The sequence below is a fragment of the Heloderma suspectum genome, chromosome 2 (assembly GCF_057233095.1).
Source record: "Heloderma suspectum isolate Gila_16-S chromosome 2, 16-S_ref, whole genome shotgun sequence".
NCBI classification, from domain to species: Eukaryota; Metazoa; Chordata; class Lepidosauria; order Squamata; family Helodermatidae; genus Heloderma; species Heloderma suspectum.
Window position 1 is genome coordinate 97,530,273 of NC_139459.1, and position 26,786 is coordinate 97,557,058.

The window sequence follows — 26,786 nt, forward strand, 5'->3', positions numbered from 1 at the left end:
CTGCAATAGTTCTTCATTCTTGCACATATCGCATCCATTGTGTTCTAAAGGACATTCATTCCATATAGTTCACAACATTTTAAGGATAACTAATGTGGTTGCCAGAATTATATGTGGGTCATATGTCTGGACAGAAAATCTGATTGTTTACAGTGTGATTTGGGTATGAAAAAAGTACTTTAAATGAGGATCACAGTATCTTTGACTATGCATTGTTGCCATTTCATAATTTTCTTGCAGAATCGTTTGGAGGAAAGCAAGGCCTTATTTAAAACAATCATCACATACCCGTGGTTTATGAACTCTTCAGTCATCTTGTTCTTAAATAAAAATGATCTTTTGGAAGAGAAGATTATGTATTCCCATTTAGTCACCTATTTTCCACAGTTCACAGGTAACCAGTAATTCCAAATAGAGCTTCTCTCTGATAAACAATGACTACGGGCTGCAAGCTTTTGTTCAACTCGCACCATCAGCAGTCTGATGCTAAATATATCAGCTGTCCCAATTGTCTGCACTGCTGAAACAGTTGGTGCATATCTTAATTGCTTGCCTGCAATAGCAGTTAAATGCTGTCAGAATTTGTGTCGAGTAGATGTACGCTGGTGGCCAATGAGACTGGAAGGGCAGAAAGCAGGTGTATTGATGTTGGAATCCTGATTTACTTAAGTCCCAATTAAACCAGATTCATATCTGCCAAAGTGGGACTAAATCACAGATGGATCAGTATAACAGTTTATTGATTACACAAAGAGGATATATGGAGGCAGAAAGAATATACAAAGAAAGCTCATGTCCCTTCAGTTGACAAAGCTGACCTTCACCACAGCTGATTGTACTCTGGGCCCTGCACAGCATATGAGACATTGCCCTAGGACTGGCAAATTCTCCAGGCTGGTAGTGCGTATACTCATCCGAGCTAGACCAAAGAGCAAAACTAGCCTGCTGGATTTTATGTTTCTCTCTGTAAGCTCAGGAGCCTGTCATGTGAAACACACTTCCTTCTCAGGAGAAAGAGGGCTTCTCTTTCGCAGTTGTTCACATATGGAGCAGAACGTGCTTGGCACCAATTAAGGCATGCAAGAGGCCTGCTTAAAGCTGTCCATTATGCAAGGGGCTTAGTTAGCTAAAGCTTGCTAAAATCTGCTTTCTTCTAAGCTACACATGTCTCTATGCATTCAAACAGCATATAGGAGACTGTGTCAGTTCAAATCTGACTCCTTGTCGGTTCTTCCGGTGTCAGACCCACTACAGCTGGACACCAGAGGTGGAGCCAAGGAGTCACCAGAACCTCAGCACCCTAAATTGACCTTTAAAATACCCAAGCAGCCCCAGCCCCCTAAACTGATCTGTTTTAAATGGCCAAGCAGCCCCTCCACCTTAAATTGATTTTTTAAAATAGTCAAACAGCCACAGCAACCTAAATTGATTAAAAAAAAATATGAAAGCACTCTTTAGCATTTTAAATTGATTTTTTAAAATGCCCCGAATGCAAGCACGAGAAATGGGCTTTCAGGACATATTTCTAAAGTAGCAGACTCCCCCCTCCCCGGACTAAATCAATGGAAAAAAACTCCACCCTCCTATCTCACTGTAGGAGACAAAGCTGAGGCGCTGCAGCAGCCCATCTGCCTGCCCACAAGGTTTCAGATTGGCTGGTTGGCCAAACTAGACAGCCAGCGAAGGATGAATGACAGCTTCTGCTGCATTGCTCTGGGTGCCATCATCACAACACAGCATGACCCCCTCCCTTGGGAAGGAAGGGGTTCTTTCTGATCAGCTGTCCGTCAGTACCCTGTGATGAGGACTTATTTGCATTTTAAAATGGCAGCTGGTGGGGAGGGGCACCCTCCAGGAAATCTTTCCCCACACAGAGGAAAGGCTCTGTGCATGGCTGCTGATGAGGCATGCACAGTTGCCAAAATGATGCAATCCTGGACCAGGAGTTATTTCCTGGTCCCATAGCAGCCACCGCTGCCAGCACACAGTGCCACCGTGCAGCGAAGCTTAAGCTGTGTACGGGTTTGTGTGTGTGGAGTGGTTGAGGGCAGGGCTTGGCCCCCCTGCCCTCTGATTGGCACTGTCCCTCACTGATACCAGTAGAGGAAGTTATCATCTGTTAGCATTATCATGTCTGAAAACAGTTGACTGGAATTGAGTAACTGCATATGCTAGTGAAAATAAAAAATTCTTTGAAGGTTACAAGGACTGTGTCTCTTAAATATGTTATTGCTTTTGCGCAGGACCCAAGCAAGATGCCAAAGCTGCTGGAGACTTCATTCTGCAGTTATACAAGGATCAGAATCCAGACAAAGAGAAAACTATCTATTCCCATTTTACATGTGCCACCGACACAGAGAACATTCGATACGTCTTTGTTTTTGTCAAAGACACCATCCTGCAGTTGAATTTAAAGGAGTACAACCTGGCATAAACAAAAGGGACCATGGCTCCATCCATTCAGCTGCATTCACTGGCCCAGCTGCATTGTATTCACACTTATAAAAGACAGCTCTGTGTATATATTTGCAGTGTTTGTGACATTGCTGACCATGGAAGAGTTGCAGAAATTGAACGTCAAAGATGATGTTTACACGTTTTTAAACTATGTAGTTTGAATATGGTGTTTATATTTAATTTTTGTCTTGAGATGTGTGTGAATTTTGATCTGAAGATTTAAGAAAAAAATGTTATATTGACTTATAACCCTTCCCACCCAGTTTCATTTGATTATAATTTATAATAATAGAGATTTAAACCAGAAATGCCTTAGGTATGACAACTTTAGGTTAGATACTTTATTGTCATTTGAGTAATTGGAATTGAATGAAAAAGAAGGTACATTAAATCTAATACTTTACAATTCTATATTGTCTGTCTTGCAAGGTCATGGCTTAAATCTGTCTTTTTGAAAAACTGTGGCCAGTTATGAAATGGTGCGCAAGTCAGACATATATACTTATAGTTAGCTTACTGTTTCAATTATTTTTTTTTATAGTCCAGGGTTAACATTGCTTAAAAAAACAACTCCCTCCCCGCTCCAGCTCTTGCTGGAACATATAGGAGGCAATTGCTGCTGTGACCAGAGTGGGGTATACACTTGTCTGTGTTTAGTATATTTTATATCAAGCCTCTAGCCCAGGGGCCCCCAACCTTTTTAGGTCATTGGGCACATTTGTAATGTTGAATATTGTCGGTGCTTTCACAAAATGGCTACCCTAGCTTGCCCATTTCCAAAATGGTTACCAGGGTGGGCATGGACAGTCAAGAACACTGATTTCCCAGAAAGCAAACTGGTGAGACCAAAAGAAATGTGCCCATGCATGTTACTACAAGACAGATGGCGGAGGAAGCATTCTAAAACTTAACACTGCTCTTTTGAGCCCAAATAGAGATGGCGCTGGAGGGCAGCACTTTCCTTTGCAGCATACCAGCCTCCCAGGTAAACATAATAGTCCAAAAAATCTTAAGTAATAAAATAGAAATTAGAAGGCAGGAAGGCTGGCCGGCCCCAAGACAGCAGTGTGTGGAGACCGTGTTGGAGACCCCAGCAGTAGAGGCCTTTTGCTGTCTCTGTAAATATCAGTGCAGAACTAGAGCAGTGATCTCCAAAGCGGGGTGCACAGGACCATGCACTGGGATGTGTGAGCCGTCTGATACTTGAGCAGCCCGACGAGCTGCCATTGTGTGCAAAGATGGCAACAGCAGAGGCAGCAGGATGGGACGGGAGCCGAGAGGGAAGCTCCATGGCATTTCTCTCTTGGCTCTAGTCCTATCCTGCCTCTGCTGCAGCCACTGAGAGCAACTGCACCAGTCTCTGCCAGGCACAGCTGAGATGGAGCAGTCGCCATCCTGATTAACCCTTCCCACTGTCCTGTGGCAGAATGAAACCAAGAGGAAAGCATGTGCTATGACAGCCATTAAAACCGAATATCGAAACAAACTGAACTTAGAACCAGACCTTTGAATCGCTGTATCACAAAGTGTTAAACCAAGTTTTTCAAAAATAACAAAGCATATTCAATCACATTGCTCTCACTAAAAATACTATATTATTTTATTAGTGAGAGCAAAAAGGGTTTTGTACTGTTAAACAATGTTTAAAATCATTTTTTTATTTATAATTTCATCTTTATCTCGTTTAAAAATTTGTGTGCCTGTTTTATAACGTACATAATTAGTACAGTAGTACATGTATACAATTTATAAATAAATAATACATACATTGGGGGTGCATGCGCAAAGATTTTTTGCTGATGGGATGCATGATGGAAAAAGTTTGGAGACCACTGCTCTAGGGCTTGACATAAGACTGTGCTTCCTTGGCTTTTATTCCCCAGCTTCAAACCTATAAACGCACCCTGCCCTTGGCAGCTAAAGGACAGCTGTTGAACGGTTGCTTGTTCCTTGTTTTATAGCCATCTTTGCTATAAGTAAGCTGGTCTGCTTGTTCACTTCCCATTTTATTTGCTTTCCCTTTATTTTCTGTTCAATTGCACCCAACTCTGGAAGGTTTTAACTATATAATTGGACTGCAGTTATAGGGGATGTTTTGTGATAGTCCTTACTATTTTTGTCTGTTTTAGTGGCAGAAATGAGGTAGTCCTCTTGCTGAATAACACTGCCAAAGTGATTCAGGAGCCCCAGCTTGAACTTCCTCTTGCCCAAGAATCTATTAAAGAACTCCAAAACTAGAATGGCTCTTCACACTATCCATTTTAGGAATAGTGATTCATATTGTATTTATTTAAAGCTAACCCCATTTCTTAGCCATAAGGGCTACTAGAGTGGTCTACATATAATCAATAAGCACAGTACAGCTGCTGTCCTCAGGCTTACAGTCTACACGAAATGACACAAAAAGAAAAAGCAATGAGGAGGGAGAGGAAAAAAACAAACCCAAGCATCTATTTTTGAAGTTAGATAGTTCTTATAATGGCGGGCTGGATTGGAAACAATTCAGAGAGAGGAGGACCAAGCTGCCCTTTCAGCAGGACGGATGACTACTGCCATGTGGCAGTTGAGAGAAGGAAAAGCCCAATGGAACCCGTCTTTTGAAAAAACTCAGAATACCTCCTTGGAGTTCTATTAATGCCTTAAAGGCAAAGCATCAGTGATCTCCATATCCATGTAGTACCAAGTCACTATAAGCAGAAGGGGTTGTAATGTATCAGGTCCTTTTTATTGAAAGAGTACAAGATACCTGCATGAGGTCAGTGAGAGGAGTTTACTAAAGCAACTCTTAACAAGTTGCCTGTTTCTATTCCAAAAATCCCAGGTATTATTTCAATGGAAAATGGCCAGAAGATCTAATGTAGCCCAGCCCACCACCTCCAGGGATCTGCACTAGACAAAGACTGTCACCATGTGATGTTTTTCACTGAAATCCCCCACCCCAAGTAGTTCAAAAGGAAACTAAATATGGGTCTGACCACATAAGGCTGTCTTCACACAAAAGCTTTGCCAGAGTTGCAGTAATATGGCATTTTCTTGATTGTACTTAGTTTAAATGGCAACATTGTGCAAGGAGCCTTTACCTCCCCCCCGCTCCTACCACCCTGCAGAACAGATTCTGGAAGTGTGCAGGGGCCTACGTGTGTGAAGAGAGTGCATCTCTTCTGTCACTGTACTTCGTGCAACTGGCCTGGCAGGCAGACACTGTTGGCTTTTATCACTGCGTTACTGCTGTCGCTGTTAGAAGCCGAACATGTCAGGTCTAGAGGCCTGGAGGGAGGGAGTATCCCTGAAAGGAGCAGTTTCATTTCCCCAGTTAAGTTTCAGTTTCATTTCTTCAGGGCTGAAGCAGTACTTTCGGTTTTGAGGGTATATAAAGAGAGTGAGAGAGCCCGTAAGAGCAGAGTTGGGGAGACCAGAGCCTGAAGAGGGATCAGGATAGGGATGTACAAAACACTCACCTTGTTCTGTGCCAGGCAATCCATGGTGGGGGAAGGCGCTCTGTCCCTCCCCCCAGAATCCTCCTTGGCTGGGAGTTCTGGCCACAGCCAGGCTGCAGCGGCTGCAAACGGCAGCCATCGTAGCGGCCGCCATTTGAGTCCTTGCAGTCAGCCGTGATAGGCTATGTAAGTATAATGTACTATGTAAGCCATTTGCGGCCGTAGCAGCCCCGCAGCGGCCTGCCGGGAGACCAGCCGGACCCACCACCAGAGCCTCCAGGTAAGCTCCATCCCGGGGGATTCCGCAGGGTGGCGGGAGGCCGTTCCGCCACGGATTCTGGGGATCCGTGGCGGAATTCCAGGGAGTCCGTGGCGGAATGTTCTGACATCCCTAGATCAGGAAGGAGCAGCATGAAGAAGTCTAAGTACAGTTAGGGTAAAGGAACTTGCATTTTGCAACTTTTATTTTCTCTTAAGGCCCTTTGTATCCCTCAGCATTATTGTGTAAATACCTTTAGTTGTAATTTACTTGATTTAATTTACCAGTAAACTGTTGTAGTTAAATCCTGTGGCTAGAGTGTCAATCACCCCATACCTTCAGCCTAAATCCCACATTACTGGGAAGGGGAAGTTTAAAAGAAGGAAGGTGGAACTCTTGAGATGGCAAGATATCCTCAAGGAGTTGCTCAGGGGGTCCAGGTCATAAGGGGAACCTTGACAGCAGGGTAACAGAAAAATAATGCAACAAATGAAAGGAAAAGAAGGTCAGCTTAAGCGGTTCAAGAGCCATTGAACTATTTATTGTATACATTTAGAAGTAGTGATATGGTTGGTCTGCAGCTAATACCACAGCTGAAAATGTAAATGCTTAAACTTGATATGACTGCCAGTTAAATCAATGAATCTGGACTGATTTCGCATTCTTGACACAGAAATTATGCTTTGGCATTCCTGGTAATCATTAATTTAATTTATATGTGGTATATCAAGGAATAAAATGTTATGGGGAAAACTGCGATGTACTGTAACCACCTCAGGTGGTTACGTAAGTGAGCAAGCAAGACTTTATCTAAATACATAACTCATACAGTTAATTTGACATGCAATTTACCTTATTTCGCTTTTACAACAAAGCTACAGTTTGGGTAGCTTAAGCACCACCAGCAAGTACTAATCTCCCTCACTGCAATTTTCCAAACAGCAATTTGGAAAGAATATTCTGGCAGCAGACATTGACTACATGCATCTAACTATTTAAATCTGGCTTAGGCAATACACTTACATATATTTGCATTCCTTTTCCCTTTCATGAAGTGACTCCTCCAGATACATGTGTGTATATAGGCACTATTGCATAGCCTAACAAAATTAAATGAAAAAAACACTGCATGTGTAAATTTTACCCTCTTGAGGGCCCTGTTATTAGACTTTTGCAGTTCTGCATGAAAAAATGTTAAGAACTGTTCTGAGTTTAAATGCTGAAAGCAATGTTAATGAAATGTTCTCCAAATTATTTTCTATTAAAGATGATGCATTCAGCATGGTCATGAAATTTAGAATGTATTTTTGCTCAATATATTATATAAACCCAGGAAACAATCTTGAATGAAATACTATTTCAAAACATGCTATTTTACAAGGTTTTTGTGACTTCAGTGATTCTTTTCTAGTGTGAAAAGTAAATGTGGTGCCATTCAAAGCATTACTGCAAAGGCACATTCCTACATAAGTTACTTCAATAAATTCACACATTTGTCTGTGTACATCTACCTATCATGAGGCACCAGAATATTTTGTCAAGTTTTTGCATCATATAAAAAAGTGAATGTCAAAAGTGATATTACAGTACCATAAACAGTTTATTTGTATAAAAAACTAAATAACCTCATGAGATATATATATATATATATATATATATTTAGGTAAATAAAAATGTTTTTCTTGAATAAACTGGTCAGCAAGGTCAGTCATAATATAAGAGCAATGCTGGTTAAATCAGTCTTTCCCTGAAAAATTAAATTGAATTTCCGTGAATATTAATAGGTAATGTGGCAACTGTATCATATTAATTAAAATCCATATGAATGTTAACAAGAGAACTAAAGCTCAGATTAAGAGTGGGGGAAGAACCCTGATTACCACATAACATCACAAGACTACTCTAGGCTTTAGTCTTTGTAGATTATGTGATATAGAAAAAGTTTCATTTTAACGCTCTAGATTTAAATAATTGTGTATGATTTGTAAATAAAAACTCCAATAAGCCACAATTTGGCAGACATTCTCAGCAGTAGAGCAGTTTGCACAACACTGACCAATGCAACTTTTTCACTCTGGCTGTTAAAAGACTGAACATCAATTTACTTGAATAATCAAAGTCCCATCCCCTTGATATTCAAGCAGTGTCATATGCCAAGCTGCAATCACATGTAAAATAGTCTGAACTGTGCAGTCTTCATTTTGTCCATCTTGAAATCTTGCAACAATGGTCATAATTTTGGCTGGCTCTCCCTCACTTCTTCCAGTTTAGAGAGGATCCACTGTGGAAATTCAAGATAAAATGCAGACAACAAAAATAGGCCAACATATAATCTAAATATTAACAGCACATACATCACTAGAGAAGACTATCTATACCTATATACTGAAGGATAGCTCGTGTCAGTGAATCCCATAGTCAGGACTACGAAGCCAGTCTCCCAGCTGAGCTCCACTTCCATGGATATGCCATTTCTGAGAACTGCTGTTACACCTAGGTGGTGCCACCCCTGCCATGGACATTTCGATAATTGTGTATCATAATGGATTTACATGTAGAGTGCCTCCATGTGAGCACACCACATGCTCACTTAAAAGCTTGGATGCAGCTCCACATACTGAGAGCAATCACATCTGGGCTACATGTGAATTAGCCACGAGTTGTCTTTCCCAGCAATTCTTCGAGGTCCTGGGTAATCTTGCACAGACTTTTTATTGCAATGGAAAGGGCAGTCTACAAACACAAATTTTGCAACCTTGGATTTCTCTTGTATACTAAGTGAATCGGGAAGATCTGCTTGTTCAGTAAGCAAGTATCAACATGCACAGAGAACTCTGGATCAAGGACTGTGTTTGTATATTACTTCTTGGTAAACTTTAAATCAGGATATCAACGTATAATGTTGTATTGGTAGTATTTAATATTCACCTTGGCATCACCTGGTGTTTTAAAATTAATTATTTTTCCAAATTCTTTGGCGTGGAATACAGATTTTACTCGTTCCTACAAAATAAAGAAGTTGCTCATTAAAATATTAAAGCAGCTTTCCAAAGTATACAAATACATAATACTGTTGTTTGTTTATCTTTATAGCATAGAATTCACACCTATATAATGAAATCAATACAAAGCTTCTTAAAAAAAACTGGTTTTATTTCTATAAACAAATTAATATGTGTAGTGAGGAATTTAATCACTGCCAGGCTGTCAACACTATGCATAGTTTTAATTCATTCTTCCTTTCCATCAATGTTATGTCAGTTACAAATCTTTCCTTAGTTTATTGATTGAGGATTTCATCTGAATCCCTGAATGGATACCATTCAAGGTTATAGCCTTTTTTGGCATACTTTTTGCTATTCATAAAAGGCCTTTCCACCTAGACCTCAATTACTGAACTGTCTTTTGGATTCACCATTTTCAGGTTCAGTTACTCAGACACTGTCTCATTAATTGAGTCATAGCTACCTTTCTTTCATCACCATTATAATAAATGAACACATTTTTGCTCTGGTTTCTGCTTTTCAGGTGCCTATATTTCCCCACTTTTTAGTACTCCTCTCTTCTCCCTCACCAAGTTGTCTGCACAACATTAAGTGCTATGAACTGACCTTTCTTCAGACCCTTTTCTGTCTAGTCCTTTCTTGTTTAAATTGCCAGTCTCCTCTGTCCTTTTCCTCAAGCCAACTTTCCTTTGTTCAATTTCCCTTTTCTCCAGACCATTGCTTGCTCTGCGCTATTCCTTCAGCCTGCTTGCCTCTAGACTCCCTGTACTGTAGCTTCTCTATTTCTCAGCTCCCCCCCCCAGTTTCCCCCCCCCAAACCTCACTCAGGGGATGCCTAACTCCCAACTTCCTCTTTCACCAGAGAAGGTGGACTGCAAACTACTTTGCTCCCTGTGCAACTGAACATTTACTATGATTTGAGGGGGCGGTTGCTGCACATCAGGATCAGGACACTGCTGCAGTGAGGGCAAAACTAGCCTTCAAATACATAGAGCTTGCACAGAGGTGCAATCTGTATGAGTGGGCAGAGTTCACAGAGCAGTACTATACCATCTTGGGGTCCTTGAAATTTATACAACCTCTCCCTACACACACACACTATATATGTATGTATGTATGTATGTATGTATGTATGTATGTAATGACAGGCATTTTGCCAGTAGGAGACAAAAATCACCAATATTCAAATAAACTACAATTAAAATAACCCAGTAAGTTTTATACTAAAGTTCATACTACGTTAAATATAAAATACATGGTGATCTGGGGGTAGATTCTATGTAAAGAAGATGAGGAGTACGTAAACCAAACTCTCTTTTTGAGAGCTGTAATTTAGAAAGGACTACCTAAGCAATGCCCTTGAGTGTTCTAAAATGGTGAAAAAGGTAACTGCAGAGCTATCTTTTAACAACAAAAAAGATTTAGTTTATATGATTTGTCATGTAAAACCTTGTTTTCCCATCACAGCCCGGAGTTTTGAGTTCTGACACACTGGACAATGAGAGTAATGGAAAATTGGGTACTACTCCAAGCCTAAGGAAAAGGAGGCAATGGAAATGTTTCTTCCTTTCTTCCCAAGTCACCCCTTGGACCATTAAATGGTAAAAAGGTTAAATGAGAAGAGCTCTCTCAGAGAAAACAAGGGTTGAAAAAGACAGCGCGTTCCTGAGGGCTCCTTTTCTGTGACACCAATCAAGGACGTGACATTAACAGCATGTGTGGGGAGGAGGGACAGAAGCAAGAGCAATAGAAAGAAGAACTGAAGCCCCAACTCCTAACCTTACTGTGAAATTTTGTGTTTGTGTGTGTGTTTTAGGAATATAGGAAGATGCCTTATACTGAACCAGACTATTGGTCCATCTTGTTCAGTATTGTCCACAATGACTGGCAATGGCCCTCCAGGGTTTCAGGCAAGAGTTCTTCCAGCCCTACCTGGGACCTTCTACATACAAAGCATGTGCTCCACTACTGAGCCACACCACCTCCCCTGTTTTTAAAAGAAGAGTATTCTAGTAAATAGTTTCTGAAATAGAATTTCATAGGTGGTGTTCCTTAGGCTTGGTAAATTCAATGGGTATATATAACAAGCAAGCAAGTGAAGAAAACCAATTTGCCATTTAAGATTGATTCTTGCTGGAGAAAAACATGTGAAATTTAAGTATTACTTTCCAAAGCTCATCTATTACCTTGTTTTAATTATAAGGCAACTATCCATAATCATACCTTTGCTTCAATGCGCAACCTCCGTCCATCAACAATGAATGGCTCCTTGGTAAATTCATCATATGTGTACTGCCATTCACATGTTAACTGTCCAAAAGTACCTCTTGTCACAAACAATATGCCACTAAACAAGAATGCAAAAGAAACAAAATAATACAAGTAGAAATACAACCGTACAAGAGTAATTAATGTTTACAAAAAAAGATTCAAGTAGCCTCTAGATTCGCTACTCATCACCCAGGTTGACATTATCTCAAACCCGCAATTAACTAACACGTGGTACGTTTGCCCAAGGAGCCCAGCTAAACCTAATTTTGTGTGTGTGTGTGTGCGCGCGCACGCGTTCACACACTTTAGTCTAGGAGGACAACTACATTCCATCTATTGGATGTAAAAATCAACATATACAGAAAAGTTTGCATATAGGATAGTTCTATTTTAAATTTTATGTGGAAAAAAACTGGCAGCAACAACAGTATAGTTAAGATGAGGATACATTTTGGTTCAGTCAAGTACTAATAATTTATGTGAAATAGTAAATAGGAAGGCTCAATAACGTTGGAATGTTTTCCCAAGTGTACCTTGAAAAAGCTTTGTAGGTTTCCATGTCTCAGTAGTATTTCATTTGGAGAATACTTTGCACCAATTGTTTTGTCATCCAATATTGTGCTCAGGATCCACACAGCTGTTTCATGAATGCCTAATGAGGTCATCATGTCCAACTGTCATGAAAACTCAAAGCCATATCACAAACTGAATTTGAAATTCCCTCAGTGTCAAAAGAGGTTTGTCATGCAGCTGGGTAGTAATGGTGCTTGAGGAACACGGGCAATGCTCTCTTGGAAATGTGGAACTAGTTGTATGCTTCTTCTCTTTTTTTTACCATTGCCTATATGTTTTTGAACTGGCATTCTTTCCTATGTTGGAATAAAACTAGCTAAGTCCTTACTTAAATTCTTCATCAGTACACCACAAAATACTAAAGGTACGTGTGCATGTTCCAATATGCAAACAGACTTCTGTTTACAAAAGGTTTCCCATTCATTTCATTGAAGAAGGGCAGAAACACAGGGCAGAAGAACTTGCACATTTCTTTATACTCATGGAACTGCCCCCATCTCAGCTGAAGCGAATAAGCAAGTGTTGTTGCTTTAGAATTTCTGCGTACATTCTCAAGCAACTGCTAGATCAAGACAAACGTATGACTAAGGAGAGTATATAGAATTCTTACTTATATATATAAAAAGGAAAGTGGAAGCCATTCAAAATAGACAAGAGAACTATGCTATTCCAACTCCCATTTAACAAATTCCAGATTTCCACTTCCACGCTAAAACACACAGAACCTCCAGTCTTGACTGTGAAGCTGCCAGCCAAGTGCCTTCAAGAAACGCAAAAGCCATGTGTTTCCTAAAACGTGATCCCCTGCTTTTAAACTGATCCTATAACCTAGACTCTACATCTTTAGGGAAGGCTGTGCCTTCTTGAATTTAACACTCATTTAGATAGACAGCTTTACATTTCTCAGTGAGTGTGTTCTTTTACTCACTCAATTAATTAAATGTGAAGTGAGGCATACATTTATTAAGGGTTTACCAGACAAAAGGGAAACCTTACCTTTTTGTTACCATTAGCAAATCTGTACTATTAACCATTGCATGTGTAAAATATTTCAGTTTTGCAAATCTTCCATTTTCAATATTCTAAAAGAAAAAGAAAGTAGCATAGAATTCCCTGGATTGTAGAAATTTATTTCGGATGAATATGTTAATATTATTCAACTTATTCTGACACCTTACGGACATGTATGCATCTCATATCTTAAGGACATTTAGTATTTACTAAAAGCAAGTAGATCCCCATAACTTTGCACTACATTAACGAAGAATTTTAAACAAAAACTCCTTGAAATATTTTTTTTACATGTATCACATCACTCTGCACAACACTTACACCACCTGGAATATATTGTCTGAAAATGCCATTCATCTAAAATGTTGAATGTACAGTATTGGTCTCCTCTGAGATATTTGCAACCTAGAAGGTACTAGGCATTTTCAAGTTGCTTGAATTTTAGATGAATGCAGAATTGTTTGAAAGACAAAAAACACTTCCTGTTCAATGTGAATTCTTGCAAAAATCCTGTCTTATTATGGCTTTCAGTAACCAGAAGGTAAATAATCAGTGTCACTCATCAGTTTCAATGCTTATCTGGTGATTTTAAGGGACTGAACTGTTTGAGGATGCAATACAGGCTGGTAGATACATAGCTGATGTTAAAAATGTTGGTTACCACTAACAAAAACAACAACCCCAGCCCCCAACTCACACACTGCCTGGGGCCAAAGGGCATTAAAAATCAACTATGGTAATATACCCACATACTACATTAAATTGGCATTTTTTGATAGGGCAGATATATTTCATCTCTTTTCTTGAACTTGAAAGGGGTAGTTTAAAGAATGAAAAGCAAATAATATGGAACAAGATTAAACCCTGTAAAAGCAGTGCTGAAATCATTTTGATAAACATGCTGCATCTAAGAAAATATGTGGATTACTTTCATTATCCGTAAGATAAGAAATAAGATGAGAAATTAGTTTATAAAAATGCTAATTTCCATTGCAATTTAAATAGGAGAGATTACAAAATATACAAAACATTACAAACCATAATATATTTAAAGTGTAGGTATTGAATGTTATAGAACAATTTACTGTATAGAAGAGGAGGTGAATGTAGAAATTCTATACAAGTGTATATGAAAGTTTTTAATGTGTATTTTTGTTGCACTTAATGTGTATATTTATGTTGATATTTCTAGGCCAATGGTTAACTCTCCCATGTCAGCTCACAAGATATTTAAAGTTAAAATTTCATTCTAATGTATTATAGTCCTTAAAGCCACAATATAAAATATTATAACACTATGATAGAGCAGTTAAAAATATCAGCAGAAAATAACAATATAAACAACAAATAATAAAAAATTAAGAACAGCAGCAGTTAAATTCAAGGCATTAGAACTGGGTCTGGAAGCAGACTGGTAACAAATGCAGCTAATACAAAACAGATGTATATGCTCCGGTTGCCTGGCCCCCACAAGCAACCAGGCAGCTGCATTCAGCACCAATTGAAGCTTCTGAACCTCTGAAAAGGCGGTCCCATGTAGCATGTATTACAATAGTATAGTCTGGATATAAACTAGGACATGTATGACTGTGACAAGATCTTACTCCTCTAGGTAGAGTTGATCTGGTGAACCAGACTAAGTTGATAAAAGGCCCTCCTAGCCACCAATATCACCTATGTGGAGTCCAGGAGCAACTGCGAGCTGTGAAGATGGTCTTTCAGGATGAGTGCGACTGCATCCAGGACTGGCTGTACACTTCTATCTAGATAGCAGATTTCTCCACCAACAGTACCTCTCTTTAATCTGAATTATATTTCAGCTTGTTTGTCCTCAGTCATATTACTTCTATCAAAGGTGAGCAATTTGGGGTCTTCCAGATGTTGGTGGGCTGCATTCCCATAAGCCCGAATAAGCAAGGTGGGTGTTGTAGTCCAACATCTGGAAGGCTACTAGTTGCCCACCCTTTATTTATACAATACTCCTTGTTGCTCGGTATGAGCATTCCTTTGCAATATCCTCCCTTAGTCTTAACTCTCATAATTCATTTTTAAACTTAGTGATTTCAACTATTATCCCAGCAGATCCCATTTTCACCAAGGTTTCACATTTCTGATGCTTGCATTAATGTATCCTGTTTTTTCTTAATTTATTCAAAGTCAACCCACTGAGCACTCAGCCCTCTTTGCCCTACAATGGTCTTTTGTCAACTCATCTGCTACCTTCTTGGGTCAGATCTGTCCTCACTTTACTATCCACACCCTGGAAGGAGATTCACAGCAAAGAAAGTTGAGGATAGCAATGGAGAATGACTGCCACTGGGGAACAGAACAAGTGGTTGCTACATCAGAACAACGGATGGGAATCTGAGGAGCGGGTCATTATTTCTTTTAAACAAAGATCTACCTGGGTGAATCCTCTTGTATTTTACTGCTTTAGTGCTGAATACGTTATAATCCATTTCATATATGCATATATTATATTAACAATAACTTCATCTTGAAATTCAGAAACAATCTAAATATATATAATACCCCGACATTAAATAAGCATAATGGCATCTCTAACAATTAAATACAATAAGTATGTGTAACGCCACCTCTGAGCATTTCATCCTGCAAGAGAAGGCCTCTTTCAGGGGTGGCAAGACATGTTCCATAGGAATAAGGCAAGAATTCACTGAAGTCTTGGAAGTGGAAGAGACTATCTGAGTAAAACTGTTCCTCAGCACCACAGTGAATTGTGATCATCTGCTACTTAGCTGCAAAAAAGGCCCCTGCAAAGGCAGTTGCTGAGAAAAGCAGGCCTCCAACTCTAGCTCAAGGTAGAACCCCAAAAGAAGGGTTTAGCTCAACTTTTATCCTCACTGTGGTTGGTCATAGCCCTTGTTCCTTAACATTCATCGCAACTTATTTCCAGCCTAGATATTAACACTTTTAGGGAGAGTCTGGATCCTTACTATCCTTTATAGAAATATCCACATGTATTAATAGCGCTGGTGTTCAAACTAGGTACCATTGTCACCACTGCCCATTTGCTTGCCCTCTCCCTTTACACCCAGTCTGAAGTCCTTCTCCTTGCTCTTGCCTCTGCTTGCACACTTGGAGAGGATATATACACAGGCAGCAGCAGGGCCAGGGAGCTCTAGCAGTCAGCAGCAGGCTACCTGCTGGAGTGTGGGCCTTGGCAGGTACCAGACAATCCCAACTCCTGATGCCAGCCTCAAGTCCAATAGAACTATAAATAAATGAGCTGATCGATTTAAATAGGAGAAACTTGGTCTTGGAATTGCAAGTCCCACTGTAGACTCCTATGTCCATGTTCTTCAAAATCATGAAATCTTGGTATGGGTGTATGCAGTCATTCACTATGCTAAAGAAGAAAATTGCTGCTAACCAGCTATCTACTATTGGGAAATTCTAGTTCTTGGACTTCCAAGAGTTCAAGGCATATATTAACATTAAAGGTGTCCCCAACCAGTCGTGTCCGACTCTAGGGTGCGGTGCTCATCCCCGTTTCTAAGCCGAAGAGCCAGCGCTGTCCGAAGACGCTTCCGTGGTCATGTGGCTGGCACGACTGAACACCAAGGTGCACGGAACGCTGTTACCTTTCCCGCTGAGGCGGTACCTATTTATCTACTTTCAGTTTCTTGCTTTGGAACTGCTAGGTTGGCAGAAGCTGGGACTGAAGACGGGAGCTCACTCCGTCACGCAGCACTCGGGTCTCGAACTGCTGACCTGCCGACCTTCCAGTCTGCAGTTCAGTGTCTTAACCACTAAGCCACCGCGGCCCCTCAAATATTAACATTACAATTGTAATGTTAATGATTGTAATATTAACATTACAATCCGCAAATTTCCCACTGAGTGCGGCCCTTATCACTTGCCCTGTTAAATTTCTTTTATCTTAGCTCAAGTTAAATTCCCTGTTAAATTGTTTCAAATTGTTCCTGCTGTCCTGTTGCCTGGGCAAAAGAAAGCTATAAGCACCAGATCACACCATATTACATTGGGGTAGGCAATATTTTGGGCCTATGGCACATTTGAATGTTTGAGAAACTGTCCTGACCACAACCATAAAATGGCTGCCATGAGTGGGCATGGCTAGTTACAAAGGGCAAGTAACCTGTCCAGAGGCATTCATGGAAAATGAGGATGGCAGCAGCTAGAGGCTCCCATACATGCTTTGAAGCAATCCCAGCTGCCAGTAAGAAAATACAAAAATATTTGTAAAATAAAAACTGAGAAGAGTAGGGTGTCTTGGAGGTCACCAAAGAAGGTTTCTGGGGGCACATTTGTGTCTGCAGGGACCATGTTCCCTACCCCAACCTACACAATGTTGGAAAATGCCAGCCCAGAACTTGTAATTCAGTTGTAACTTGGGATCCTGTTATTTCCTAACTTATCTTTAGTTGCAAGTAGAAAACTTTGGACTAATTGTTGTAAAAGGTTTTAGGAATATTACTAGACAGTCACTGCCATAATATTTATACAAATCTCCAGGCTTCTCACTCTCTAAGAGTAATGTTTCTGGGTTAGTCTTTTTTCCTATGTGGGCTATTGTATTATCCCACAGTTGATCTTGAAAAGAAGAATACCCAGATATTTCCCCTTCAAAATCTTCTCATCATTAGCTGGAAGCATTAAATTAGAGATGGGCAACTTCAGGAGGTCTGGGTCCCACTTTAACCCCCAAACTAGACCCCTGTGGTGCCAAAAAAATAATTTTAAAAATGGCAAAATTACTTTTTTCAAGCTACTTTTGGTGCTTCATAGTAGCTACGAAGCACTAAAAGGGTAAACAAGGCTTCAGAATGGACACCATTTTGTTTTTGTAATTATTTTTAGAACAATTTTGGAAGGAAGCAAAGGCCACAGTGGACCCATAGCTGCAGGTTGCCCACCTCTGCAGTAAACAGTCCCTGAATGATGAGGCCAAAGGGAAAACATAAACAAACATGCATCTGCCCCACTTTCATTATTTATGGTTCAGCTGCCTTCCTCTAATGGACTGCCCCACTGTTCCATAAATCTAAAGAACGGAAGTGTTACAACTCACCACCATCTGATCTTCCTTATGAATAGCTGCCCTGCTACAGAGGTAACAGTCTATTCCCCAAGGATTACTGTTTCCTTATTCTTGCTGAAAATGATAGCATTCTCTTTGCATTGGCAAAAGCTGTAGGCCAAGCCAGGAACCACATTTATGTCTCTTTACTATAAGGCAAACCCTGTATAGTAGGCCCAGAAAGTCTTCTGCCATTAAAGTGAATTCTCTCATAAAAGGGAGGAGACTGACAAATCTACTGTTCTTTGAACAGATACAATCCAATATTCCGGTCCAGCCTATCTCAAGGAGCGCCTCCAGCAACACCAGACAGGCCGCTTAGCAAGATCAGCCTCGGATGGCTGGTGAGGACGAGGGAGAGGGTCTTCTCTGTGGTAGCCCCCACTCTGTGGAACTCCCAACCTAGGGAACTCCGCCATTGTTGTTGTTGTTCAGTCGTTCAGTCGTGTCCGACTCTTCATGACCTCATGGACCATAGCACGCCAGGCCTTCCGGTCCTGCGCTCTCTCCGCCATGCCCCCTCTTTAATGAGCTTCTGCCATGCACTGAAAACTTGGTTATTCAGGCCGGCATTTGGGGTGGGTTAGGATATTTTTAAATAATGTTTTAATGTATAATTTTACTGTTTTAAATTGTACCATTGTACATCGCCCAGAGTGGCTGGGTGACCAGCCAGATGGGCGACTAAGACATTTAATAAAATAAATAAATTATTTAAGGACAGCTAGTCCTAAAAAAGGTGGCTATCTGTCTGGACAAACTCTGAAAAACGGTTACAAGAATTCCTTCCCTCTCCCAACATCTCAACTCAGTGGGTAAGTTAACAAATTAATAGCTATGACAACAGAAGAAAGATTGTGACTATATCCTCAGGACTCATCTGTTTATCATGACTAAAGAGGCAACATTGATTTCCAAGTACAAATTTCCTTTTCACTCATGTTCAAAGGATGGACAAACTCTGTAATGTTTCAAAGCTATGAATCCCTAAGGAAGGCTGATTTCTATACCACTAATCACACAGCCTGCATAGAAAGAGAACCTCCATGAAGTAGCCATAAACCAAATATAAAAACAGAATGGTAGATCCTGGAGCATTAGTGCTTGATGAACGTATTTACAGTAGATCTAGATGTAGCCAAGCAAAGTATGCTTCTCCTGACCTACTACTAATTGAAAACACATTTACAGGAGTGGAGGAAATCTCATTCAAGTTTTTTTATATGTCTTGAAAACTTCAGCTACCTAAGATCTCAGTCAGGATGACTTTGGTTCTCTAGTTTAGCTCTGTTTATATCTTCTAACTGCCAGCAGATCAGAAGGCACCCACTCTTTCTGATGCAGGTTTCTGAACTCAATCACAAGCCTTTTTCTTAATTTTTTTCTTCCACAAATTGGTTGATTAGTGGATTCTTTGGAGTATTGAGTGACAATCCAAACATTTCCATTCGATTTTCTATTTCTCCAGCTCTGGTCTGCTTAACAAGTCTTCATCACCCTTCAGGAATTCAAGTGGTTGCACCCCACTTCACTAAAAACTCAAATCAGCACTAGTGTTCCCATTTGAACCACAGGGTTAGAATTAAAAGGGTGGTATTTCACTCTGTATTTCACAAGATATTTAAATTAAATGAAAGTTTAAAAATAAACATAATAATAATAATGGTAAAATATGTTTTTGAGAATGAAAAAATGTAAAATATAAGTGTATCTTTAAAAATAATTTTGATAAAGCAAGTTTTTCTTGGACAAATTTCAGACACAGAAAATATAAGTTCATAAATAACGATGGGGATGTTTGAATACAACAGATCAATCTTTTCTTATATAGACTCATTTATTGTTATTACAGGATATTTAAACAATATTTTGAATACCTAAAATGAATCTAAAATGTAACAGCATCAATAAACACAGCCTACAGGACAACAATGAATACATATTTACATCTAAAACGCATTTTGTCTAAAAAAAAGGCACAAATGATTTTAAATTTAAAGCATAAAATTAAAATAATAATGTAAATGGAAATATGCTATTTAACAGTTATACGGAATTTTGACTGAAAAACATTGTTACATGACTATGGTTAATGTTAATGCTTCAATGCAGTAGTGATCAAATAAAGACAATTTAAACAACAATTTTCTCTGCATTTGTGCTTAGACTTCAACTTCATTAGTGAATACTTTTAAACCTACATTTAAGACACAATTTTGTGAGTTACTGTAATTTTTACTTTTCTGTGGTAGTTACACTCAAAGAAGCAGCAACATTTAACTGTTCAACACAAAAAACACGTATTTCCCTGTCATCATCATCACTATCACTAATATGACACATAGTCCATTTTCTGTAGGCCTGTCTTTTCTGCAAGCATGGTAAGAGAAGAAAGAAGCAGAAGTGTTAGTTGAAGCTACCAAGTTTAGTTGTTTTTTTAAAAATTCACAAAAAAATGAAATATGAGATATAGCCTTTGAATTTTAATATCAGAACAATATGTTATTAGTCCTACTGTAACTCTATATTATACCACACACCAAAGTTAAGTCCAAGTTTATTTGTTCTATAAATTTTTGCAAATCCTGCAACCTTACTCAAAGACTGCTACAAAGATCACTAATTTGGGGGAGCTTACAAACTTCAGGCACAACTGAACCATGGCTATAACGAAATACAGTCTACGCCACTTGTATGTTCTATGTTTAGAGTAACTGAACTTACATTTTATAAACTAATGTATAAAATAGGCAACCTGTGAAAAAAGAAAACCTGTAAGGCAAATAGCTTTGTACTCATCTACACAGACTTTTGTTTCCTAGGAATGCATAGGTAAGCCACTGGAGATGGAGGAGCGCTGTATCTCAAATTTCCTGCACTCATAATAAATTACTGAATTATGGTACTAATTGGACATCATCCAATGCTAAGACTTGAAATTTGTAAATAAATCTGAACAGTGCATTTGAAGTGGATGACAAGTTCTTACCAAGTCTATAATAAAATTGAGAGGCTTAAGAAATGTGCTATATTTGTTCCCTGGAAAATTATATATGCATACAGATAATATAGTTTTCTCAAAAAAATATAGTCCACTGGAATTGAAAATGCATCTATGACTTCATATCTTTTCTGTACAACTAAATGCTTCGTACTTTAACCAATGTTTCAGGTTTTCAATGACTCAACAATATGCTTAAGAATAGTAATATCTTCTGAATATACCAGTGGTGAACCTTTTTGCTTCTAAAATAGTTGTGACATGTTCTCTTTTCAAAATTATCTCACTTTTGATGACTGGTTTCCTATCTTACTGTGTAACACATGCAACCACGTTATCTATAGCATCATACCAGATGGTGACACAATTTTAACACATTACGCTGAATAACTAATAGCGTGGGGTAGAGAAAAATGGTGAGGTTCGTCCTCTTGGGCTGCATGTTTCCTGGGATAAGATTAATATACAACTGTAGCCACTTCAATTGATCAGGCCTCTCCCAGTGCTGGCTATTTGTCATGCAGTAAAGGGGTGCTTAGATGGAGTCCAAGTATCCCTTTCTCCAGTTCTAATAGGTGATCAAGAGACTAAACACAGAAACTCTTCATATCACAAAGTTTACTATTGCCAAGTCTAGTGTCCACTGCCTGCATCCACAAGCTGTGGCAAAATCACAGGTCAGGAGAATACGTTTTCCCCTGTCTAGCATTTTGTGGTACCTCCAACTACAGTAAAACTGCTTATGAAAACCTCATGAATTACCTAAAACAATACCTTAGAATTTGTTATTAGAGCAAAATAAACCAAGCACTGCTCTTGAGGTAATAGTCCACAGGAAAAACAAACTATTATAAATCAATGAACAGAAGCAGAATCAGAGCCCTTGATAAAAGGGTGAAGTAATGTAATACATCCACTGACCACATTCAAGTGGAAATCCATAGGAGAATAAACTCCTTTCTAGAACATTTCTTTTTAAATTATTCCCGGTAAATACACATCAGTAATGAAAAAATAGAACTAAGCAATAGCCAATATTCAAAATGGATTTTATAGCATAGAAGACTAATAATTTAAAATAATTTTAAAAAGGAAAAATATCTATCAATATGACATTTTAATTTGAAATTTAAAATCTCTAGTAATATAAAAACCATTTTGAAAAGATTTCATTTAAATACACTTCTTTTCATTTTCAAGATGATCTACCTTTGTTGTTTCTCTTCTCATTAAGGTACTTATGTTTTTTATACAGTTAAGGCTTCAGAAAACATACAAATGCAAGGTTGTTGCTGCTTTTTACCACCACTGGAAAACTTTATGAACTAGTTCACACAATCAGATCAGCCCACTGTGGCTTATTTAAGACATGGTGGGCTGTGGTGCATGCTGGGCACTATTTTGAATAAGCAAGCTGCAAGAGATGCGTGCTGTGGCTTATCGTGTTGTGCAAACCTGGCAGCATGGGTTATGTGAGGTTTAAACAACCCTTGCATAACTCTAGAATAACCCATTAATCAATGTCACTTAGTGTGACATACAAACCAGCCCTATATATTATGTTCTCCTAGTTATACCCACCCCCCTCACTATGTTTATTTCTCAGATCTATATTTTAAAAAACAATTAAAATATAGAATTTAGATATATACTCAATGCAGAAAAAATACTTTAGGTATTTTAAAATGGTCTCCAAATGCATTTTTAAAATGGATCGACCTCTACATTAAAAATCCCACTCAAGAGGTTTAAAGCAAACTGAAAACAGAATCATTGCTGAAATGTTTTTACATTACTTCAAAATGAAGAGAGCTATTTAGCTAAATATCTAAACTACATTACTAATGGAGGCTTCCGTCTAACAGGGGCACAACCCATAGGATTGCGCCTTAAGGTATTTTAATTCAAATTTTTAAATATATTCAGAGCTATACTTTCCATGTCAAGAAAACTAAGAACTTTCATTGATCCAATGAAATAGATTTGTACGTGGACTGTGTCATAATATAAAAAATGAGGGGGGCTATAGTCCATCTAGAGCACACAGAACGTGCATCCACAGTTCAATGCACAGACACACAGTTCTACACATGCAGAAAGGGGACTAACAGAAACCACACAGGAGGCTACTTAAGATGGAGATAGGATGCACAAAGGGGCTGAAACACCCCCAAGGTTGCAGAAGATCTGATACAGTTTCATATAATAAATCTCTACTGATTTTTATAAAAGTTAAATAAAATCTTTAAATAATCAAAACTAAAAATAAAGTTTTTACTCCTGGAACCAACAGGCAGATTACCATATCCTTAAAATACAAATTCAGAAAGTGATTCCTATTTACGAAATATTAAAATATTCCAGAATGCTTAAATAGAATTATTCTTGATCCTAGAAAAATAAACATCTATACATCTAAATAACTTATATCGTATCTCCTTGAGGGTTTACTTTCTTCACCTGTAACATTTGACTTCCAGAACCATCTCTTAATCTGTATGGTCGAATAACTCCATCCTCACTAAAGAAGCGGGGAGGACGCAGGCTCATGACATCTTCAGAAGCATTTGTAACTCTGAAAAAATTAAAGACTTTTTGTTTTAAGAAATGTACACTATTTTAAACTTTAAGAATATTTATACAAATACTGATTCCGTCCCTATGTAATATGAAGTAAGGTATGTACATAATTCCTCAAACATTTGTCCTGCTGCTATTAATATTGTAAATTGACACAGTGACCTGGTTTGCACAATGGCTTGTTAACCATCCTGTGTGTGTTGGTTGCATGTCGTCCGGATCTGCATAATTCCCCCTTGCTGGTGCAGCTTGTTGGGATGTCCAAACCCGGTGAGGGTGGTTGGTTGGGGTGGTTAACAAATCACCCAACAATCCAGAAACAGCCCATGGGTTCTGGGTGGTTTGTTAACCACCCACCCTCACTGGATTTGGACATCACAACAAGCTGCACTGGTGAGGGGTAATTATGCAACTCAGGCCGCCACACAACTGGCACACACAGGGTGGTTAACAAGCCACCATGGTTTATTAACCACCCTGCGATTGTACAACCCGGCCCAATGACACTGCTAACCCTAAAACCCCTAAAATTATTAAGTATAGTTAAGGCTCTGGAGCTTTAAAATATTACACTATTAAAATATTACAAAATATTACACTACACTATTATTACCATTAGACCATTACTATTAGGAGAGGCAACACGGCTGTTCACACAGTCCATATTCTGAACTACTGGAAATTGAGGAGGAACACCCTCCTTACTAAAAAATAGTAATACACTTCTATAAGAAGTTGACTCACAAATAAACTTATTTTTACACAAACATTAAGTACTGCTTCAATGGGACTTAATTCTACATACGCCGCTCGCAGGTTTTCAGACTTAGGGCCAAACTACATATTACTAAGTATGTATTTTTAATAGTAAGCTTAGAACTGGCAACTTTTTATAGAAAAAAATGGTGGTGGGTGGCCTTAGTCCAGACTGTGGCACAAAGAAAGAGGGTTTAATCCGTTCCTCCCACACTATTTTCCTCACTCAAAATCACTTGCCACTGCTGCTATTTGCAGTGAACAGCACCTTTTTGGGAAATTGGTGGGATTTTCAGTGGGAAGAACCCCTTCCTCCACACTGCTGCCCCAATTCAGATTGAGTACTTGTGTGGCTTCTTTTTCTGAAAAAAGAAAGTATCAGTTCTAAGCATGCTTTTAAAAATACTTTCAATTAAGTGGCCTTGCTTAGTATCCTGTAGAAATCTTTTCTCTTTTCTCTAAGCAGTCATAATTCTATAGTGCAAAGGGGATCTAGGCTGCATGGGGAAAGTTTTGATATTATGATGCCAGGTTGTATAAAGTCTCAATCAAATATCTTTTCCAGCTACTATTGTCTTACTAGGGGTGAAATCTTTTTTAAAAAACCTACTAGAGAGGGGCAAAGCAACCATATTGAGGTGGTGGTGGTGAGAAGAGAATCTGTGGCAGTTGCACTACCATAGCCAAAGCCCTGTCAGCTTCCTGCAGCCAGGGTGCAAAGTGTGTGAGTGCGGGGTGGGTGAAGGGCAATGGGAGGGAATTTACTATGCCAGGGCTGGGTAATTCAAGGCTCATTTTCTTGAGAATGAGGGGGCTTAGGAACTTGTGGACCTATGGCCTCCTCCTGGAATGCCCCATTTTTGGCTCAACTGCTTGGCCATACAGCAACATAACTTTCACTGATGCAATGGAGAGGCTTCTGGCAGCAGACCAGACCTTCCTTTCTGCCCATGGACTTCCCTTATCACATGCACACAGGGAAGTCCACAGCATCCTATGGCGCCTCAGCCATTCTCCCAGAGGGCATAGGAATCCTCCCTAAGACCCATTAACACACTAGGGCTTACTCCTGAAATACTTAGGATGTACAAGCTTAAGACTACACTGTAAATATCCACACACTGGCTTCAGTCTATTAACACTGCAGGAATTCTGGTGAGTACATAACATTCAACATATACTGGCTTCTCTTTTTACTTAAATGTTTGGGACAGCTCTATGACCCAATTCACACAATCAGAACAAGCCGCCATATCTTGTAGTGAGCCACGACACATGCTGGGCACGATCTGCATAACCACTGTCCAGCTGAGGCCTATTGTGTTGTCTGAAACTGGGCAGTACAGTTTGTTGGAGGGTTAAACAAATAACCCATGGGCTGTTGTAGAGCTATTATGCAAATCGTGCCTGGCACACGGATGGCATGTGCCATGGCTCATCAAGGCACAGTGACTTGTTTTGGTCATGCGAACTGGCCCTATAAGTGCAATTACATACATGTACAGAACTTCCTCTGTTCCTAAAACAAATGGGAAGCTTTACAACCCATGGGAGCTTTGTATGTGCCTGATATTTCATAGCAATAGAATGGAAAGTTGGGTACTTACCGTGAAGTTCCAATCTGGTTTGGTGTGTAGGAGATATCCATCATGGGTTAACTCCTCCCCAGGACAGGCAAGGAACATGTGACCAAGCTTTTTGCTTTCGTCCTGGCCTCTGTGGCTCCTCCCTGCCAGTTCTTTTCTAGCTGAGCATTTGGACAGAGCAGCTATTGAGGAACCGTTAATGTAGTAATTCAAGAAATAGAAGGCAGAACAGAAAGGGAGAAAAGCCCCTCTCTGGGTATTGGCACACTCCATGAGAAAAATTGTAATAAATGCTAGTATCAACAGGGTGGTCAGCCTGCCAATGGGTGTGGTATGGATGTCTCCTGTGCACCGAACTGGAATGGAACTTCACGGTAAGTACCCAACTGTCCATTCCCGTTCAGTGCGAAGGAGACATCCATCATGGGATGTACAAAAGCTACTATTCCCACAGGGCAGGCTTTTTACCTATGGTTGAGGTAAAACCTCTTATAACAGTCTACATCCAATGGCTGCTTTGGCAGAAGCATATTTGTCCATCCTATAATGCCTTACGAACGTATGGTGTGAGGACCATGTGGCTGTCCTACAGATCTCTGCTAAGGGGGTGTTAGTAGAAAAGGCCGCTGAGGCAGCTGTGGCCATGGTGGGGTGTGCTGTAACATCTGCAGGTTTAGGGAGTGTTTTTAACCTCATAGGCTGCAAAAATACATGCCTTGAGCCACCTGGCAAGGGTAGCACAGGAAGCTTTCTGCCCTAAGGCTGTTGGATGAAAGGAAACAAAT

The 26,786-nt window shown here is 39.5% G+C and overlaps 2 protein-coding genes across 10 annotated transcripts in view; one reads left to right on the top strand and one right to left on the bottom strand.

Moving 5' to 3' along the window:
• The window catches only part of LOC146352520 (guanine nucleotide-binding protein subunit alpha-14-like), a 52,082-nt gene extending 44,752 nt beyond the window's left edge, over positions 1 to 7,330 (top strand). For all 3 annotated transcript variants that reach the window (XM_084834266.1, XM_084834265.1, XM_084834267.1), the window contains 2 exons: positions 241 to 394; positions 2,244 to 7,330. In XM_084834266.1, coding sequence (XP_084690392.1) covers positions 241 to 394; positions 2,244 to 2,434 — 345 coding nt within the window. In that variant the 3' untranslated portion in view covers positions 2,435 to 7,330. The remainder of the gene's footprint in view (positions 1 to 240; positions 395 to 2,243) is intronic.
• Positions 7,331 to 7,737: 407 nt separating this feature from the next.
• VPS13A (vacuolar protein sorting 13 homolog A) overlaps positions 7,738 to 26,786 on the bottom strand; it is a 254,743-nt gene continuing 235,694 nt past the window's right edge. For all 7 annotated transcript variants that reach the window (XM_084834257.1, XM_084834259.1, XM_084834258.1 and 4 more), the window contains 5 exons: positions 23,540 to 23,654; positions 12,999 to 13,084; positions 11,382 to 11,505; positions 9,082 to 9,156; positions 7,738 to 8,434 (listed from right to left, as the gene is read on the bottom strand). In XM_084834257.1, coding sequence (XP_084690383.1) covers positions 8,384 to 8,434; positions 9,082 to 9,156; positions 11,382 to 11,505; positions 12,999 to 13,084; positions 23,540 to 23,654 — 451 coding nt within the window. In that variant the 3' untranslated portion in view covers positions 7,738 to 8,383. The remainder of the gene's footprint in view (positions 8,435 to 9,081; positions 9,157 to 11,381; positions 11,506 to 12,998; positions 13,085 to 23,539; positions 23,655 to 26,786) is intronic.